At 40.8% G+C, this 20,660-nt stretch overlaps 1 protein-coding gene across 4 annotated transcripts in view; it reads right to left on the reverse strand.

Moving 5' to 3' along the window:
* Positions 1 to 20,220, reverse strand: part of slc6a3 (solute carrier family 6 member 3) — a 26,299-nt gene extending 6,079 nt beyond the window's left edge. Inside the window, exons 1-14 of one of the 4 annotated variants that reach the window (XM_019880011.1) lie at positions 20,102 to 20,220; positions 17,153 to 17,229; positions 16,788 to 16,871; positions 15,519 to 15,619; positions 14,285 to 14,495; positions 13,635 to 13,766; positions 10,191 to 10,407; positions 8,811 to 8,949; positions 8,398 to 8,532; positions 7,813 to 7,916; positions 5,857 to 5,981; positions 4,012 to 4,124; positions 2,021 to 2,149; positions 1,723 to 1,822 (exon numbers count right to left, since the gene is read on the reverse strand). In XM_019880011.1, coding sequence (XP_019735570.1) covers positions 1,723 to 1,822; positions 2,021 to 2,149; positions 4,012 to 4,124; positions 5,857 to 5,981; positions 7,813 to 7,916; positions 8,398 to 8,532; positions 8,811 to 8,949; positions 10,191 to 10,407; positions 13,635 to 13,766; positions 14,285 to 14,495; positions 15,519 to 15,605 — 1,492 coding nt within the window. In that variant the 5' untranslated portion in view covers positions 15,606 to 15,619; positions 16,788 to 16,871; positions 17,153 to 17,229; positions 20,102 to 20,220. Of the gene's footprint in view, positions 1 to 1,722; positions 1,823 to 2,020; positions 2,150 to 4,011; positions 4,125 to 5,856; positions 5,982 to 7,812; positions 7,917 to 8,397; positions 8,533 to 8,810; positions 8,950 to 10,190; positions 10,408 to 13,634; positions 13,767 to 14,284; positions 14,496 to 15,518; positions 15,642 to 16,787; positions 17,067 to 17,152; positions 17,230 to 20,101 lie in introns of those variants that run through there. The other 3 variants (XM_019880009.1, XM_019880012.1, XM_019880010.1) reach the window with 3 other exon arrangements.
* Positions 20,221 to 20,660: the final 440 nt, after the last annotated feature.

Genomic DNA, 20,660 nt, shown 5'->3' on the forward strand with positions numbered 1-20,660 from the left:
TTAATAAATAAAAAAATATTTTAATTACTGTACTATTATTTGTTAAGTAAATTTAGCCTACTTTTGCTAAAAGAGAAAATATGGACTATTGATAGTGCCTTGAATAATATCGGCTTCTTTCATTCATGTTATGGGTATTTTTATACAAAGGAAATTTTTTTGTGCCTGTTGAAAATTAAAGTTTACTGACATAGCCATAAAAAAATGTTGCTTTATTTATCTGACCGTATTGGAATGTATTTGTTAGGTTTTCAGTCAATTAAATTTGGTTCAATAAACAATATGTGGTCATTTTTAAAATTTTCAATGAACATTCGATCAGTCCGGCCCTCGGCTTGCAGCAAAATTTTTTATCTGGCCCTCCGTCCATTTGACTTTGACACCCCTGCCATACAGTATCATCAGTTGTCTACTTAATGGAGCGCATTACTTTGAAAGAAATCCTTCTGAGTTCCAGTTTTTAAAACATGGGAAATTTCTGAAACGTGAACCAAAATACACTTGCAATGTAGACCACAATAAAATGACAGTTGTTCACTTTTCAGAGCTTTCCTTCCCAGAAGGCATTTCTTCCAGCGGATATTTTTATTGAGATGGACACCAGAACGAAAGACCACAGTGGCCAGGGTTGAAAGGTTCTTGTTAAAGCTATGAGGAAAGGAAAAAAGGGCTCAGCGAGGCCTCGGGCTTGATTTATCAGGCCTGCCAAGGTCGAACCCCACCAAAGTGTCTCAATATACAGACCCCGTTGCCTGAGGCTGAGTTAGCATTGAGTCCCCCAATGAGTTGAATGGACATGTGAAAAGTAACCCAAGACAGAAGATCAAGTCGCTCTTTTTCCCCAACCTTTCAAATTTTTGTCATGATAATGTTTCTGCATACTGCTCTTTAAAAATTGGATCAATCGGACATACACTATTGAAAAAAATGTCCTAACCTTATGATAAAAAAAATAATTGTAAATGCAATGGTGTAGCATAGAACCAGATCAAGGCTATTCATGAATGTAACTCTAACCTTAAAAATTGCATCCATAGCAGCAAACAAATTACAAAGTGATCGTGTCTGTATTTCCAATCATGTATATATAAAGTAGATGCACATGAACATTTTTTTTTCTTCAGTAACTAAGTACAACTGTATTTATTGAATTGAAATTTTAGAACAATAACAAATATACTTCTATTTTATCATTATTTATCTTGATTTCAATGGCATAACAAATAAATTATGCAGTCAGATTTATTACGAATCTTCAGTGAAATTATTACTCTCCTTTTGTCATTTATTTTGTAACTGAGAATTTCTTTTTTTAGTTTTTATAACACCTTTGCTCTTTACCTTTCTCTCCTTTTTGTTTGTAGTGTATAACACTGGCATATTCAAAGTAAGTGAGTCAGTATTGATTGCAATTTCCTGGAGCCTTACAATGGCAGTCACATCAAGACAACATGATGATCATCATTTAATAGACAGATTATGCCCCAAGCAGGAGGCACATTGAGGTGACCAGAGACTGAAGGGGCAAAAACCATTATTGTGTGTTGACATTTTCATTTCTTTACACTTAGGCCTAATAGAACTCTGTCACGCTGAGTCACAGCACGTCCATACAGACAGATTTCTCATCAGAGCACTAATATAACATCAGCATTGCTCGCCACGACAACAGGAAAAATATATATTTTTTCTCCGATCATTCTATCTCTCAGTTTCTCTTACCGTAAAACCACGCAATACCGATAGCTTCAATAAGCACTCCAAACAGAATAGACGTCCCTGCGGCAAAGTGGTCCAACAGAGTAAAGACGTATATTCCACCCTACAGTGACAGAGAGAGACAGGGACAATGTCACTTATACTGAAATGATTACAGACACCAATGATTAATCAGCTTGAAGATCTCAGTTCCATAATTACTCATCTTCGCATTACATTGGATGATAAGAGTTTCCGAAAACATTTGCGGAGATATCGCCACACCCCTTGAGTAACACAGTCGTCTCGGTATGATACTTGCATTTGTAACACAGAAGAGGGAGATGAGGAAGGTGGCGGCCACAATGAAGAGGGTGAACAGCTCTCTGTGTTTGTGGAGGCATTTGAATTCATCAATCAGACCGGTAATGACAGACTCCATCCCACCCATCTAAAAGGTGCAGAAGAAGAGAATAGACACTAGAACTGTGTTTTACACTGCCGCTGCTCGAACACACTACCAAAATACTGGATATAAAAACATTTCTATGTCTAGCAGATATATATTTAACCTGCCCTGGTCAATTGCTTGATCATGCAGAATGGTGGATATTGGATGCATTTGATGGAATAGATTTTTTTCTGTGCATCAGGGGAGTTTATAATACAGCACGAGCCTTTTGTATTGTGATATTTGTTTGAAATGCAGTTGAACAGAACAATGTTAGGACAAAACCGGACAGGACTGAGTGGTGCGTGACAAGGGGAAATATTTAGCCAGCACTTCTCGTGCACTGCATTTAAAGGAAATTAAAAGAGTCATTTATATTGGCAGTAAATCAAATCTGCAGTCCTCATGCCCATAACGGCGCTAAATGCCTTTTTTTAAATGCGCCACACTGCACCCAACATCACCCCAAGCCAGTTCTGAGCACCTGTCTCGGAGCATGAGAGGCCCCCAACGAGCCAAAGGGCACCGGGGAACCCCACATCCACCAGGCAGGGTACAAAGGGCAGAGGGATTAAGAGGAGGCCTGCACGAGGAGTGACAGGGGGCTGCCCTATCCTCCAAGCCAGTGGCTGGAACAGGGCATCCCGAGGGGGGACTTGGCACCCCTCAGCACGAAGGAGCCAGGAGTGGATCTGACACTGGAGCGCAAATGGGAAATACGGGCACCACACCACCTGGGAGGAGGTGGAGGAGGAATGAAACCCGCACCCCAGAGGCCCATTCCATAAGTTCAGCGTCAAGATGATAGAAGCTGGAATATGTTACATAGTAGAACCTTGATTGAACAGACCGGGAACCAATGGATTCCGGGCTCCACTAACAGAAAATAGTGTCAAATCCACCCAAAAAGCCCCTTTGTATTATCCCTTTCCAAGTTAGTTCCAGAATTGGTTGCAATTATCCACTGTACCAGTAAAGGGCGCTGTGGCACCATCAAGAGGCAGAGTTTGGTCACCTTTTCCCGGCTTGTGCTTCTCACTCATCATAGGTAAACAGACTTTAGAGTAGAAAAGAGCAGGCTAAAAATCACATTCAAGTGGTGACTATGTTGGCAGAGGCAACTTTCCCAGCAAACCTATGTATGGACAGACATGGCGGTCATGTTAGCAGAGGAGAGGGTTCCTTCAATTATAATGGAATATAGACATTAGCTTAGCATCTGCTGCAGGCACGCAGTCAACTTAAATATAGATATTGTATGCATCTATTTATATAGTTGGCTGTTGATTTTTACAGTGCTGGGGCGAGTACTGTACGCATCTTTCTACCCCACTGTTTTTGGTCGAGTACATAGTTGTTATTTTTTTATTTTAATTTTCTTGTAAATCTATGGCAATTAATCATATTGGAGGTGAAAAAAGAAAGTGCTAACATGGTGGTGCATGGAAGCGACCAGATGCATGTCATTAACCTCCTGACCAACAACAAAAGTATGGATGAACGTTAAAACTTTTTAAACAATTTTGAGTTTTTTTTTTTTTTTTTAATATCTATTTATAAAAATATTGCACTGTACTGGGCGTTTTAGGCTACTCTAGTGTGAGTAATTAGACCTCACACACACACACACACACACACACACACACACACACACACACACACACACACACACACACACACGCGCACACACAAAAAAACGTTCCTCGATGTAACAGATATTCGGCTCTAATTGACAATTAGTTCATTCAAATGAGGTCCCACTGTATTTATCATATGAAAACTCGTAGCCATTGTAGACAAAACAAATGGAACATATCGAATTATGCTGTCAGATGTAGTTGTAAAGGAAAGTGCATACTCACGGCACTGTCAATGCCTAGTGTCAGGAGCATGATGAAGAAGATTACTGCCCACACTGATGACCCAGGCAATGTGGCAATGGCTTCTGGGTAAATAACAAATACCAATCCAACCCCTATAAGCAGAAATTTAAAAAAAACTTGTAAACAAATGAGTACCGCACTCTAAAGTAGCGATTAATTTAAAAATGTAGTTAACATCCAGAAAGTCAACATTACAGTGCAACGATGACGATGGTTGGGTCACAGGGATCTTTTTTTCCCCATTAAATCCAGTTCAAGTAGCTACAGTATATAGTGCCACTTTAACTGACTTATATTCACAATAGTGGGTACACAGTCACAGACTATTATGAGATCCAGTAGATGAGCAGTATCAAAGAGATGCAGTGGTGTAAAACTTTACTACAAAGTAAATTCAGATAGATTTGCGCGTTCATCCCTACTACTATTTCAAGAAGTTCAATTTTGTGCGAAAGAGTTTGTTGTGTACCGTATGTATTACACACACAAAAGGAGTAGTCTGAGGTGTCAGCACCGTGCACAGGTCTGATAATTGCAGACATTGTGGCAGCCACAGACTGCAACTTGAGTTCAATTCAGACAGATAATCAACACATCACCAAAGCACAGACTTAAAAGTACTGCTGCAAAATTATCACATGAGCTCAGTGGGTTTTATGTCTGCTTTGAGCAAGACACTGAACAAACCGATTTGGGAATTTTCACAATTACTCCAGTGAGTGAAACAATAAATATGGTGTATGGAAGGTTGCTGGGAAAGAGGGTATTTTCATTCGGGTTGCCTGCTTTACGGCATTTGTCATTTTAATTGTTTCCGAAAAACTTAATGCATCTGGTATTATATTAAACCTGTGGCCTTAAAGTCCATCCATTCATTTTCCGATCCGCTTATCCTCACAAGGGTCGCGGGGGTAGCTGGAGCATATGCTAGCTGTCTTCGGGCAGTAGGCGGGGGACACCCGGTTGCCAGCCAATCGCAGGGCACACACAGACAAACCACCATCTACGCTCACACTCACACCTAGGGACAATTTAGAGTGTTCAATCAGCCTGCCATGCATGTTTTTGGAATGTGGGAGGAAACCGGAGTACCCGGAGAAAACCCACACAGGCTCGGGAAGAACATGCAAAATCCACACAGGGAGGCCGGAACTGGAATTGAACCCGGTTCCTCTACACTGTGAGGTCGACGCGCTAATCACTGGACCACAGGGCCGGCGCCTTAAAATCTGTAATGAATAAATCTTTGGAGGAGATGGGGAAAAACAGACGCCACATCTCATACTAGCCAATCGATCCAACAGATCTGTTGAGGATGAGGATTGCCTATCCATGTGTACTGAAACTTGCAACTGTGCAAAAATACCAACGTTAATATGTTCCACAAAATGTTGCCATCAGTATTCATAAGTATTCAAGCTAAAGCACCTCTATGCAACTATCAGCAGGAGGATATATGACATTTTGACATGGAGAGCTCAAACAATTTGGTATTAACACCAACTACACACGCAGTTTAAGTTCTAAAGGCTGCTGTCTCAGTCCATTATTGTACATACACATATGATTTTGTTGTAAAACATCATGATAATATAGTGAAAGTTTTCGATGCTGAATGGATTATTAGCAACAATAATGAGGCTGAAGAGAGCACCTAGGTAAGCGACCTGTCGATTTGGTGGCTCAATGACATTTTGAACGTTACAAAAACATCTTTCCCCTTCTGAGGCATTTTTTTTCTTGAAAAAAATATCTAACCATAATACAAAAGTTTCTCATCAAAGCAAACCATGAATTTTGCGTAACATTGCAAGAGCAGCATACCATCTCTCGCGACCTTTTCCAGAGCCACGTTGTGCTTGTATGACATGTAGCCAAGGAAGGAGAAGACAACAAAGCCAGAGAAGAAGCTGGTCAAAGAGTTGATGGAGCTGGTGATGATGGCGTCCCTGCATCATTAAAACCAAATCAGATGAAGATTGAATATGAAAAGACAGAATGCAGAATTTATCATAATTAGTCCATTGTCACCGTCTTGATGCAACAGACCAATCGAGGCCTGTAGAATAAAGTATATTCTGCATAATGAATGGTTATATAATGTAAATTATATCCAATATTATTTGATGAGATGCATCAAAATGCTATAGCAATATCCAAGCACAGCATATTGAATTGTATCATACCAAAAAGCGGTATATGGCTTTGTGTCCAATCGTTAGGCCTTATAGTGATATGTATGTATCGTATCAGTCAAAGAGATGTAGCGTTACACGCCCAGTAAATATGCAAGTTGTTTAAATACCGGTAGATATATTGCTGATCCATTCGGTGATTTGTAGCATTTTTTTTCCAAACTTTCTGATTGCTGATCAAAACCAAAAACCCTTTTAGTCCTCTTTCGATGTCTCAAAAACACACGAGCCAGCGGCTAAATCAGTTTACCTGGCTCAGGCATACTGAGGAAGGCATGCACTGTTATTTATGCCAAAAGCACTGTGCCCCAACCCAGCAGGCAAATACTGCCTCCATTGTGGGACAGCCATCAACCAGCTGTAGGCTGGACGCATTCAAAAGACATGAGGTGACGGCCATTCACAAAGCAGCAGAAAAGACGAAGTATATTAAAGATGGTCGTACCTAAAAGCACTCAAACAATACAGTTACAATAACTAAAATAAAATAGTTTAGATAGTTTAAAAAAAATGTTTTTTCTTTTTTTTTTTACAGAAGACACTGGAGCGTGCTATTGCAGCACAGGTGGACATGGACCACAGTGTGCTCATAAATATATACAGTACTGTATATGAAAATAAATGAAAGGAAAAGGAGATGGGTCCTGTTAAAATATGATTCCTCTCTGTTAGCTGGATTTGAATGAAACAATGTAGAATGCTGTTGAAGGTATTTCCTGCTTACTGTGATTACAATCACCTTTGGTACCCCCTCACCACTACTACCCACTACTTTTATGACCCCTCCAGAGGACATGTCAACATCAAAAGAGGAACTGTTATCTCAAGTGTCTGTGTTGCAGCTATTGAGGGACTGCGCTTTGCTATGAGTACTATTGATCTCAGTCTCTTTCCTGAACATTTGTTTGCACACTTAAAACAACATATGTGGTGTTAAAGTTTATCTTCTTCCTCCTTGGTTGATTAACGGCCCCCCAAGTGTCTCTTCCGTTGTTCCCCCGCACCTTGGGTCGGTCCCTGATCGCTGTTAAGCCCCCCTGGGAAGACCTCTTATCTCAGGATGTATGCACAGCGGGGGTTCTGGAACTTGCTATCACACCAAATGGTGGGTAGTGGTGGTCTACCACACCACTCCCAACTTCTCCCAGCCACACCGGGTCAGATGTCATGTTACTTTCTTTGTTTCCGGGATTTGCATGAGAGGCGTACCTAACCGCCTCTCATTATCATATTGTCTCTATATAATCTCATGAATGTGTTTCTTCTACGCTTCCTGTTTCAAATCTGGACCCCTCAGGAGCCCAAATCGATTTGTAAACTGCAGAAATAAATTAAAAGCCTTTGAAGGAACTGTTCATCGCCTCCAGCCTTTATTTGGATTACCAACATTCTCCTTGTCCGAAATTCAACGAACACGCGGGGAAGAGGAGGCCGCTCTGACCCCAACAATCCTTATTTTATGTGTTTTCTGTTACAGAGCAAAGTGCTGAAAGACAAGGCGGGTTTTGAGGAGCTTCAAAGGGTGTTGCAACTCACCTGCTGCATTTTGTGTCTGATGCAACTCCTCACGCATGAGTCTCTTTACCTGTAGCAGTTGTTGCTGAATTTGTTGTAGCTGGAAAAGGCGATTAGCACACCAAACCCAACTCCCAGCGAGAAACAGATCTGCGTGGCGGCATCGATCCAAACCTGGGGGGGTGACAGAAAAGGTGTACTTGTGTGAAGCGGCAAACAAAAGGCACAAGAGAGGAAAAAAGCCATTATTTGGGATAATTGCAGGAAACTCATTCAACGGCAATAGATGAAAGACGCTTGTGAATACAGGGGTAATTTTGCAAATTACAGCACCATGCATCTATCTAACCTAATTCTCCAATTCCCCTCTCTCTCTCTCTCTCTCTCTCTCTCTCTCTCTCTCTCTCTCTCTCTCTCTCTCTCTCTCTCTCTCATAGCTATATTCCATTCTATATCTATTTTACTGTTGGCTCTTCTAGAAATACATTGAAGATGAAGAATTACCATTCAGTCAAATGTTACAACAAAGTATCAAAATATCAAAATCAGTGTTTGGATTATGCTGTATATTTTTTTCACCCCACTGCTCCTCTTCTCCTTTTACATCCAAATCTTTATCTGCACTCCTGTTTCCTGCAATCCACTTGGCTCTCACCTTGGCATCACAGAGTTTCAGGAAGTCGACAGAAAGGTAGGCCTTAATGCCATCCTTGGCTCCAGGCAGGGTGACTCCTCGGATGAGCAGCACAGTCAAGACCACATAGGGCATGGTGGCTGTGATCCACACAACCTGAGAGGGTCACAGAAGGCAAATACACACATGCACGCACAGAAACCTACTTAGAGTAGATGCACATTTTAGAGAAGATGGCGATACGAGAATTCAACTGCTATACATGCATTCAGGTTCAGTCAATGAAAAATATCCAGTTACGTCTTTACATACAATGTTTTCTCACATTATAACTATGCCATACAGTTTATGATTCACGTGGAGGGCCTTCAGGAGGATGTCATCCTTCTTTTCCAATGACCACATTAAAGAAATGAGAAATTTCAATTTCCAACCTTGCCAGACGTCTTGACACCCTTCCACAGACTGAAGTAAAGCAGAATAATGACCACACCGAGACAGGAAGTCAACTGCCAACGTGGACGACCCAGGTTATCAATTCCACTACTGTCTTGAATGTGGAGCACTCCTCGCCTATGGGAAAGAGAATTCTGGTGAAAATCAAGAGTACACGGTTTCACTTGAAATATCCGACATGATCAGATAAATATAAGGATTAAAGGATCTTGAGGAAACGCTGTCAAAACAATGTATTATAGTTGAACAAATACCCTGAGGGTGTGCATCTATAGGAAACAATTCTACGAAATAAAATGAGGCATGTCCACGAGCTCTGTATTTAAAAAAAATGACAGGTGATATTAACGCAGTGATCTAGATTATTCCGGAGTGGTTCTGACAGGTGACACGAAATGCAGTCAAATTGTCTGGTGGTGGTACACTGTAAATAGCACACTGTCATTCCAGCTGTGCTTGGTGAAAAGCTTGAACTGTCACAACAAAACAACCCATTTGCTCACAAGAATACAAGACACCTGGCTAGCACCTGGTTGCAGGGTTGCCAAATGAAAACCGATGCAATAAGAATGTGAATGACAAACCATATTTTCAACAGAAATATTAGGGACATTTCAGCATGGTGTACAGTCCAAACTGAACAACAATACAAAATCCAATATAATTAAAATAATACCTGCATGACAATGTCAATGAAAAAAATGACCATTATGACTTTGGGAAGCGATCTCATTATCGTGTCCAGTCAGTAGTAGTTAATATCTGACTCCATCATTCAACATAATTTAAAAAAATAAATCTCTTTATCTTGAACAAGATATTAGTTCCCCAGTTGCTCCCGATGCTGCGTCATCAGCAGATGAACAAGGAGTCAGTGTTGAAGCACGTTGGTGCCTTGGAGGTAGAAAAGCACTTTACAAGTGAAAGCCCAAGCTCATTTAAAATAAGGGTTAACTGCAACCTAAGATAAAATAAAAACATTCCTGAAGCATTATATGGATCAAATTTAGTATATAACATTTGAGTCTTGACCATTAAAGCTGGAGTTGAATAGTCTTAAAGCTGCTCTAAAATTTTGCGTGAAGCCCTCCCCGCTCCCGGGGCCAAACCCCACACACCCCACATCTCTGCACAAAGAAACACTTGCTGCTCACTAACGCACCTGTAAGACGGGACGCCATGGCTGCTACTTTGTAGCGTGACTTAGTCATAATGGAGTATTACAGTTTTAATATATAAAGCTGTTTTGTTTATTTTGTCACTGCAAACGCCAACCTTTAGGCTAAACAGCATTTATTATAGTGTAATACAGTATACACTGTCTCACATAGATAAAGAGTGAAGCTGAGCCAACTTACTCAAAGTACTCTTGAGCTGGAGTGGCCTTGTAAATGTCACTGATTGTGCTGTCATCAGCCCAATCGGAGCAATTTGGGCTGTTCCAAGTGTTGTTGCAGTGCACCCAGGGGAGCTCGGCAGTGAACGAGGAGAAGAGGTAGAAGAGAGCCCAAGAGATGATGACATTATAGTAGAAGCCAACATAGAGGGAAATGAGGATCACCGTAAATCCTACACCTGTGAGACAAAAGCAGTCATTCATCATTTAAAGTAAACATGATGTTTTGTGAAAGTGGAAAAAAAAAGCGTATGTAATTGTCGTGGCTTTTCCTTAAATGCGTATAAATGTTTTTAATGTAATGCTATCGTTTCGTATTCTTTATTGAATAAATTATTAGCGGTAAGAGTTATAGTATTTATTTAAGATAATAATGATCAAAATAATTGTAGTTAATTACATTGCCCAATAAAAATTATAGTGGGATAGTTTAGAAAACCTCGAGTTTCCTTTCAGAATCACAATTTTCTATGAAATGTGGAACTTCAATTAACATGCTCATACAAAATAAATCTGGATTTCCCCCAGCCCCCAAAATGTTATTTACTGGTTTTATTCCCCCTCCCCCTCGTAATGTTCCAAAAATGAGTATGCACCAACAAAAGTTTCGCAAAGCCAAATTGTAAATCATAAGAGTTGTGCAGGCAAATGACGCCTTTTATTTGCGCCACAAGCGGCTGCACTGTGCTTCCATTTCCGCTGGCTCTCATCCTCCACCCCTTTTCTTCACATGCATTGATCTTGGGGGGAACCAAGCTTGTTGATCAGAATAATTACTGCCAATATGGGCATGTGAATGTATGTATTTGAATAATTACTGTGATCCCCCCACTGAGAGGCAGAGAATGACAGTGTGCGAAGTGTGTGATTAGGACGTAAATGTCTTCTGTGGAACCCTGACAGACAGTACATGTTCGCAGACAGGAGGCCCACGCTTGCACGCACACGCGCACGAGCACACGCGCGCACACACACACACACACACACACACACGGGGTTTAAACACAACTATGAGGCACCTTCAGCGTGTCAAGGACATTATTGGACAAAGGATGAATGTCTCGTGGCATGCTGAGAAGCAACAGATGGTCTTGGTGATGTCAATATATTTACATGTAGTCAGACCGTGTGTGTGTGTGTGTATATATATATATATATATATATATATAGTGTGAGACAAAGAGAGAAAGCGAGAGCATATACTTATACAAAATAGATACAACAAACCAAAGGAAAAAAAAATGTGGAAAAAAAAGGAAAAAAGAAAAAGAACGAAATAAAAAAAAAAAAATAACTATCCCGACAGATTGCATCTTATGCCATGCTCATTGTTGTTTTGAAAAGCACCTGCAGAAATTGTTAGCCAATCTTTGGCAAAAGCATTCGGACAATGAGGACAACAGTCTAAAAGCCTAATTTTCATTTGTTTTCCACCTGAGTGCAATAAGAATCTGATGTTCTGGGAGGATAAACAATGCCTGTCGACGCTTGACACAGACGAGTGAACAAAAGGAGGACTGGCATGTAAATGGGCAGGCAAGTGGGTAGGCAAGCAGACACATGGAGGTGCCGGTATTGATGGGAAGTCAACTAGTTGACAGTCTAGTGGGAAGGTAGATAGACACATAGACTGACTTTGATGTAGCAAGCGCATCACCCATCAAAAACATGTGCACGTTTGGATACTGACATTAGGTAACACTTACATAATCAATTGAGGTCCAATACAATAGTAGTAGTATTTTTTTAATAGTAATAGTTCAATGGGTTAGCTTGCTATTTGAATCATGTTGCTCAGTGAAGGTCAGCCATGTCCTCATGAACCCAAAATCGGCAACCTGTCATTGTCCACCCTGTCCGCAAGCACACAGATTTTTCTGTCTGCTTGTTTAAAAACTGTGGAAGCCTGGCAAATGTGCAATTGTAACGGCACAACATCTACGTAATACAATAAATATGGAGTTTAATGGAAATTTTCCATTTTAAGGGCTGCAGATAGAGAAGTATCAAAAGCATTGGAACGGCAAGATCAATTTCTTGGTTTTTGTTGTATACCGAAGACATTTGGCATGTGCTGAAAAAGAAAGAAACTTCTGGTGTACTGAGCAACTGAAATCAAAATGGTTGGCCAAGGGCAGTTGTGGCCAACGCCCAAAGACAGCAGTCTTTGACATCACTGCCAACCTCCACAGGGCAGGGGTAACGTTATGACAATCTGATGTCCAAAGAAGACTTTGAGGGAAGAAATATACAAGCCATACAACAAGATGCAAACCACTAAAGAGCAAAAAGAAACAGAGGCCAGATTCGATTTTGCAAAGTGTAAATGAATGAATGGGAAAAATTGGGAGGTTTTAGACTGGCCAAGTCAGTCATCGGACCTTAACCCAATAGATCATGCATTTCAACTCCTGAAGAGGAGACTGAAAGACAAAAGACCCAAAAACAATCAATTGTTCATTTTGTACCATCAAAGAAGAAAGTAGTCAGTCAGAAACTCTATATACTTTTCAGGGTTTATTTTCACATACTTTGGGACCTGAAAGGAGCCAACCAGCTGTCTCCTCATGATTCTGACTCCAAACATGACTCTGTGACCTCCCTGTTGACATTGGAGCCTTGGTGGGACATGGTGGCCATCCAACAACCATAAAATATTCGATTCATCTTGACCACCCGGGGTTGCACAGCACTAATCAGTGAACAATAGCGTGCTGCAAGGAATACCACTGCATAATTGGTAGTTATGGGCATAAAAGAGGAGAAAATCATGGTGTGAGCCCCCCGACCACAACACCGCTCAGAATCTTTGGAGCATCCTCAAGCAAAGATCTATGAGAATGGAAAGCAGTTTATATCCAAACAGCGGCTTCAAGGAGCTATTCTGATATCCTGCAAATAAACTCAAGCGGCCAATCTGCAAACACTCACAAGATCAAAGGATGCAAAAATCGCAAAGCTGCTCTCAAATAAGAGGTCCTATGTCCAACTTCACCTCGTAAAATGGTTTAGATTGGAATAGCGAATACTACCTAAAATTATTATAATAGAAGATGACTTCAAAATTATGCTGAGTGCCATTTGCATTGACTACAGTCCTCATAAAAATAAGTGCTGGCATAGACAGACAGACAGACAGATAGACAGACAGACAGACAGACATCGCTCTCTTGGATTATAACTGCAATTTTTTTTTTAAATGAATAGATTTATTTTTCTTTTTACTACAGTCCTGTGAATTAAATCTATGTCAGTATGATTCATCTTGTTAAAGTCATCATGTTGAGAGTGTTAAAAATGAGCATTTTCGTGAGAAAATTCAACCAAATATCATCAGCTTTTGATATATGTGTATTGGATGCTGGGGTTACAAATGTGTCTGCGTGCATGTGCCTTGACGTCATACCTTTAAATATGGGACATATTTTCCAGACCCCAGCGGCTCCCTCCCTGTTGTACTGTCCCAGAGCCAGCTCCATGTAAAAGAGAGGCATGCCTGCTATCACCATAAAGAACAGGTATGGCACCAAGAAAGCACCTGTACACACACACAGACATGTTTCAGTTTTATTTCCTAAACAGGCATGTCAATGATGAATGTTTCGCAGCACTGAGCAACCTTTAGAACAGGGTGTGAGCCTCGGCGATGGCTACAGCTTTTAAACCTAATGAGAGCTCTATGTTAAACAGCCATAATTAGTGACCATAATTGTTGGAGCTAATCTATTCAGAGCAGCTGTGGTTGCTTTTTTATCTGTATTTTGATCTCTTGAAAGGGTTGAAAGAATTGCGGAAAAGGAACAGGAGATGATACACACCTCTTACACCCCTACCAAAATAAGAAAGTCTTAATTCAAGCATGTGAAATTTCCAACTTCATTTCTCCTTTTCCAAATCTCTGTCAATAAAACTAGAAATGTAAACAGTGTCACCCCTCCATTTCTACCTCCACTATTTGAACAGAGGAACCTGATTTTCTGTCACACCACCCATTCCTCCCCTCCCCGCCCCAAGTACATCCATTTTACCAAACTCATCCATCGGCTTGAAACTCACCTCCTCCATTTTTGTAGCAGAGGTAAGGGAACCTCCAGACATTGGCGAGATCCACTGCAAATCCGATCACCGATAGCAGGAAGTCAATTTTCTTTCCCCAGGTTTCCCTTTCCTCCTCACCGCTGGGGTGGGTCTGAGTCGTGGTCGGAGCCACGAGGGTGGTGGAGGTGAACTGGACCCCATTCTGCTCCTTCACAAGGATCAGCTCCACCTGGAGGGTTACAGTCATGAGTTACTACGTCTGACAACGCTGTTGTCATTTCAACATGATCATGTTTTAGTTCATGATTATGGAATATCATGTTTAATCATAAAGGAGGGGAATATTCATATCAAGCCAGCCACAACATGAGATACAGACATTATGTACAATATCCAAAACACTATAGGTCAAAATTAATCATTGACAAAGATGGTCATGCTTATTTTTCATTGACTTTGATTTGCTGCTGTGATATGCACTGGTGTGGAACGACACTAAAAACACTGAGGACTGTTCCACTTTTCGTCTTGGTTAAAGAAACCAACATATCAAAACGATCTCTCAGTGTACCGCGGTGCAGTTCGGCGCCACCTCACCTTTTTGAGCGGATCAATAAAAAAACTCAACTTACTTTACTCATTCATTCATTCATTCATTCATTCATTCATTTTCCGATCCGCTTATCCTCACAAGGGTCGCAGGGGGTGCTGGAGCCTATCCCAGCTGTCTTCGGGAAGTAGGCAGGGTACACCCTGAACCGGTTTCCAGCCAATCGCAGGGCACACAGAGACGAACAACGATCCACGCTCACACACACACCTAGGGACAATTTTGAGTGTTCAATCAGCCTGTCATGCATGTTTTTGGAATGCGTGAGGAAATCGAAGTACCAGGAGAAAACCCACGCAGGCACGGGGAGAACATGCAAACTCCACACAGGGAAGCTGGAGCTTGAATTGAACCCCGTACCTCTGCACTGTGAGGTTGACGCTCTAACCACTGGACCACTGGGCTGCCAAACTTACTTTACTGTTATATCATATTTTGGTACAACTATAACAATGTAATTAGATTGTATAATTGTGTTAATATCAAGTATAATGTGAAATCAAAGTAGGAAAACACTTTACATTCTCTCACTTTCGACACAGCAATAACGGTTAGCTCTTCATGAACAACGATCATGGAAACATTTCTATTGCAATATTGCACTCATTTTATATGACACACATGCTGTATATCGGCACTGACCTCTTTGGGACCCGTAGCATTGGAAGGGTTTTTTTCTGGGGCTACGACTGATGACATCAGGCAAATCGGGACTCTATCCTTCAGCATGGAGCGGTACTCAGCTTTCGGTAAAGGCAAATAACCCTGATTATGAAAGACGGAGGTGGATGAATGTAGAAGAGAATGTAAGCAATACAACCTAACTATATCACTATTTTAAAAATTAAAAATGAAAACCCCCAGATGAACAAAATACCTCCATCCATTTCACCTGTTTTCATTCGGGTCACAGCTATGCTGGAGCCTATCCCAATGGAATTTTGGGCAGGACGTGGGCTAAACCCTGGACTGGTTGCCACTCAATCACAAGGCAATAAGAAACATATCACATTCACACCAAGGGACAAAGTGTTGACTGAACCTAATGTGCATGTTTTGGGATTGTGGGAGGAAGCTGGAGTACCAGTGAACATCCATGCAAGCAGGAGGGAGACCATGCAAACTCCACACAGGAAGGCCAACGTCGAGAAACACTTAACCCAAGAACTATGTGGCAGTTGTGCTGACAAATACCCCAACAGCACACGTGTTATACGCTGGGCATAATTATACTGGTGTTAAATTGTTAAATGCCATGTATTTTGTTACTTTGTTCCTGACTTTGCATACAAAGAGATTAAGGGGAGCATGGCAAAAAAGCAACAGGGAGTGATGTAGAAAAAGACATGCATGGGAGGGTGTGAGGGTACGTCTGTACAAGGCCATTGCTGCGCGCTCATTACATTTCACACTTGTTGATCGCCATTTTGATAATAACTAACCTCAATAAGCCTCGCACATCAGTTACCTTTTAAATCGAGAATTCATCTTTGCTTCAATAAAATATTAGCTGTATCATGGATTATAAAATATAATATTGCAGGGATTATCACCAGTCTTAATCCCCAAATACATATTTTTTTCTTTCATGAAGAATAAAAGAAAGAAAAAATGGAATACATAGAGTAAAGTTTTAGTTTCCCTCAGGAAATAAAAATAAGAATAGGAAAACCTTTGTCTCACAATGGAGAAATTCGCAATCATTTGTAATGTTTTTTTTTTTTTTCGTAAAACATTGTTTGACATTTCATTATTATAACAAAAACAACCGTTCAATTACAAATGCAATTCACTAGAAATAAATTAACTAATTTGACATTCGCTGCAAACCATTGGACACATTTGATTATTATACTATATAGTATACATATATACGCAAACAAGGTCATTCTCGCTTGGTACAAAACTCACCGTTCACCAGAATCAAGTGAAACGCTCCCTCAGTTGACAATTTGGGTCTGTCAACTTCCAGTTGTGTTGAGGTTCCTCACTTGGCTACAAAATAATTAGCGGCATATTTACTTCATATGTTACAATTTAGAAACTAGGCCAAATGAAAAAAAAATACTGCAAAAATCATCGTGATAGATAAGGGTAAAGACAGAAAAAGATAAAAAGAAGTGCTCGTCAATGATGATGTGGCAGCTTCTTTGGCTACCAGAAGACCGTATGGTCTGCTGTGGGGATCTGTCTGCAGGACCACTCTTGAAATATGAGGAACAATCAACAACCCCCCCCCCCCCAAACCCCTGACCCCTCCCTCCTCCCATCCTCACCATGCCTTTGTCTTGTCCTCCTCTTCATGATCCAAGTCAGTGTAAATTTCCTCTCTGATGAAAACCATCCTTTCTCTCTGGAAACCGAGAATGTTAAAACAGAACATTTTCACAATTATTTTATGTTGAATATGTAATTCTAGAACTGTTGGGCAGATTCCACCCCCCACAAAAGATTTATAAACAAAATCAATTTCCATAAATTTAATTGAATATGTTGTTGATGTTGATAGTTAGCAAACTATGGTTAGCAAAATGTCTTGAGCACCTTGACAGATGTGCAAGTTACCCAAGCCACAGGCAGCAACAGTCAAACACCCAAATACCATCACAGATGCTGGGTTTTTAACTGTGCGCTGATAAACAAGCCGGATGGTCATTTTCCTCTTCGTCCCGGATCACACAGCGTTCACGATTTCCAAAAACAATTTGAAAGGTGGACTCACCAGAACACAGCACACTTATTTTGCGCCCAGAGAAGTCAGTGGCGTTTCTGGCCGTTCTTGATCGAAAGCTTTCCGCTTTGCACGGTACAGTTTTAATTTGCATTTGTGTAGGTCGGGACAAACAGATTTTTTTCGGAAGCTTTTTTGAGCCCACGTGGCAATAATGATGCTGCTTTTAATGCAGTGCCGCTTGAGGGATAGAAGATGCCAGGTTTAATGATGATTTTCGGCTTTGACGGTTATTTGCAGAGATTTCTCCACATTCTTCAGATCTTTTGATGAGATTATGAAGCAACATTTCTAAATGCTGTGAAACTGTATGTTGACAATTTTTTCTCAATTTGCTCATGCAGTTGATCGATATGTGGCGACTCTCACCCCAGCTTTGCTTCGGAACAACTGAGCCTTTCGAGTTTGCTCCTTCATGCAAACGTGACACTCATCGGTTTCCAGTTAAGCTGTTAAACCTGTGGTATGTTCCAAACAGGTGTTTTTGAGCATTCCTTAACTTTCCCAGTTATTTGCTGCCCCTGTCCTTTCTTTACAACAAGTTTGCAAAAAACTATGACTTATCAATTTGAACATTAAATATCTTGTCTTTGTTGCGCATCCAATTGAAAATAATTGTATTGCTTTTATTTATTGTTTACATGACGTTCCAGCTTCACTGTAATTGGGGGTTGTAACTATGACACAGCTACCTAGCTTGCTGCCTACAGATATCTTCAGATAGATATCAATGTCCAGCTGACCTACAGAGTCCGTTCCAACACCTTGACCTCACCCGTTTCTGGTTAAAGCGTAACAAGACAGAAGCACCAAATAACACAATCAGCCAGCTCCCCACGGACAGATTTATGATCTTTATACTAATGAATGACAGCCTGTTGCTTGCAAGCCACTCACGATGATTAATCAGCCACTAAACAGCCACTAAAGCACCTACACGCCCTCAAAGTACAATCATCCATCAAGCCTCATATCAGAAATCATTGGGTCGATGTTACCTGTGGTGGGTGTATGAGTTTTCTTCCCCAACGGTTCAGACAACAACTATAATCGAGTGGGTTGCTTTCATAAATGCAACAGCTGTGACCCAGAGAGAGGAAGGGCAGAGGAGGAGGAAAAGAGCAAGACATGCAGGGAAGGGAGAAGGACACGAGAAATGGCAGGTGAAATGAGGCAGGAAGTTAAGTGTTTTTCCATTTTATCACGGAGAATCATAGATATTACAAATACTGCCAATGGTCTACTCAGAAAGCATACACATTGAAGTGCTGAATATAGAATGTTTAGTAGCGGAGATAAATTCTTCCTGTGTTTTTTTTTTTTCTACCCCATGACGTATTTGATACACAATTGAGATGATGTGTGTAAAATGTGGAGACAACAGTAAGGAATGGGGACACATTCTTTGTCTATTGAGGACAGTGCCACCATTTCTAAACAATTGCAAACATTGCCCCAAAACACCAACTTCCAGATTACCTGCTGAGAAACCCAGTGGGGGTTCTTGTATTTAATGAATACTCACATTGCTGTTATTGCAAACCCAATACCAATGAAGTCGGGATGTTGTGTTGAATGTAAATAGAAACGGAATACAATGATTTGCAAATCATATTCATCTTATATTTAAAGACAAGATACTTTGTTTTTAGTAAATAATCGTGAATTGAGAATTTTATGGCTGCAACACGTTTCAAAAAAAGCTGGGACGGGGTCATATTTAATGCTCTGTTACGTCACCATTTCTTTTCACAACACTCAAACGTTTGTGAACTGTGGACACCAATTGTTGAAGCTTTGGAATTCTTTGCCATTCTTGCTTGATGTGCAACGTCTCCCATGTGGTATTTTACGCTTGATAATGTGGCACACGTGCAAAATCTGGTTTGGCACTGTCTTGCTGAAATAAGCAAGGGCATCCCTGAAAAAGATGTTGCTTGGATGGCAGCATATGTTTCTTCAAAACTTGTATGTACTTTTCAGCATTCATGGTGCCTTCACAGATGTGTAAGAAACCCATGCCAGCGGCACCAAGACAGCCTCATACCATCACAGATGCTTGGGTTCTTTTCCTCTTTGGCCCGAAAGACAAGGCCTCCACAATTTCAAAAAACAATTTGAAGATGAAAGACCCCTTTTCCACTTTGCATCAATCCATCTTAGATGAGCTCAGGCTCAGAGAATCTGGCGGCATTTCTGGATGTTGTTGATCAATGGCTTTTGTTTTACATAGTAAAGCTTTAAGTTGCACTTATGGATGTAGCACCAAACTGGATCTACGTTGGTTTTCTGGTGTTTCTGAGCCCGTGTGGTGATGTCCTTTTCACACTGATGTCGGTTTTTGATTCAGTGCCGCCTGAGAGATCGAAGGTCATGAGCATTCAATGATGTTTTGGGGCCTAGCAGTTTACATGCATTGATTTCTTCAGATTCTCTGAACTTTTGATGATATACTGTATTGGACACAGATGATGAAATCCCAGAAATTCCTTACCATTGTATGTTGAGTAACACCATCCTTAAACTGTTCGTCTGTTTTCTCACAGTTGTTCACAAAGAAGTGAACTTCGCCCCCTCTTTGCTTGTGAATGACTAAGCGATTCAGGTGCAGCTCCTTTTATACCCAATCATGGCGCCCACCTGTTCCCAGTTAGCCTGTTCACCTGTGGGACGTTCCAAGCAGGCGTTCGATGAGCATTTAACTATCTCAGTCTTTTTTGCCCCCTATTCAACTTTATCTGGAAAATGGTGCAGCCACAACATTCTAAAAAAAAAAACCCTTTTCGAATATTTGTACTTTTATACGCAGCCCCTAAGGGGACATGGAAGGAAAAAAAAACTTTGCGAGATCTCGCTCCGTACTTTTAGGAGAAAAAAAGTCGTGTTTTTTCCAGTTTCCATCCGTTTCCACGCAAAGGCCGTTCGTGAGCAGATATCTAAACTTTGTCTTTCTGTCTGGTAAATTTATGTTTGGAGGAATTTGTGAAGGATAATAAAATGTTCAATTTCATTTTAACACAGTTCGGTTTTTTTTAACACAAGACACCACCTGC

Source organism: Hippocampus comes, unplaced genomic scaffold (genome assembly GCF_001891065.2).
Source record: "Hippocampus comes isolate QL1 unplaced genomic scaffold, H_comes_QL1_v1.1 scaffold135, whole genome shotgun sequence".
NCBI classification, from domain to species: Eukaryota; Metazoa; Chordata; class Actinopteri; order Syngnathiformes; family Syngnathidae; genus Hippocampus; species Hippocampus comes.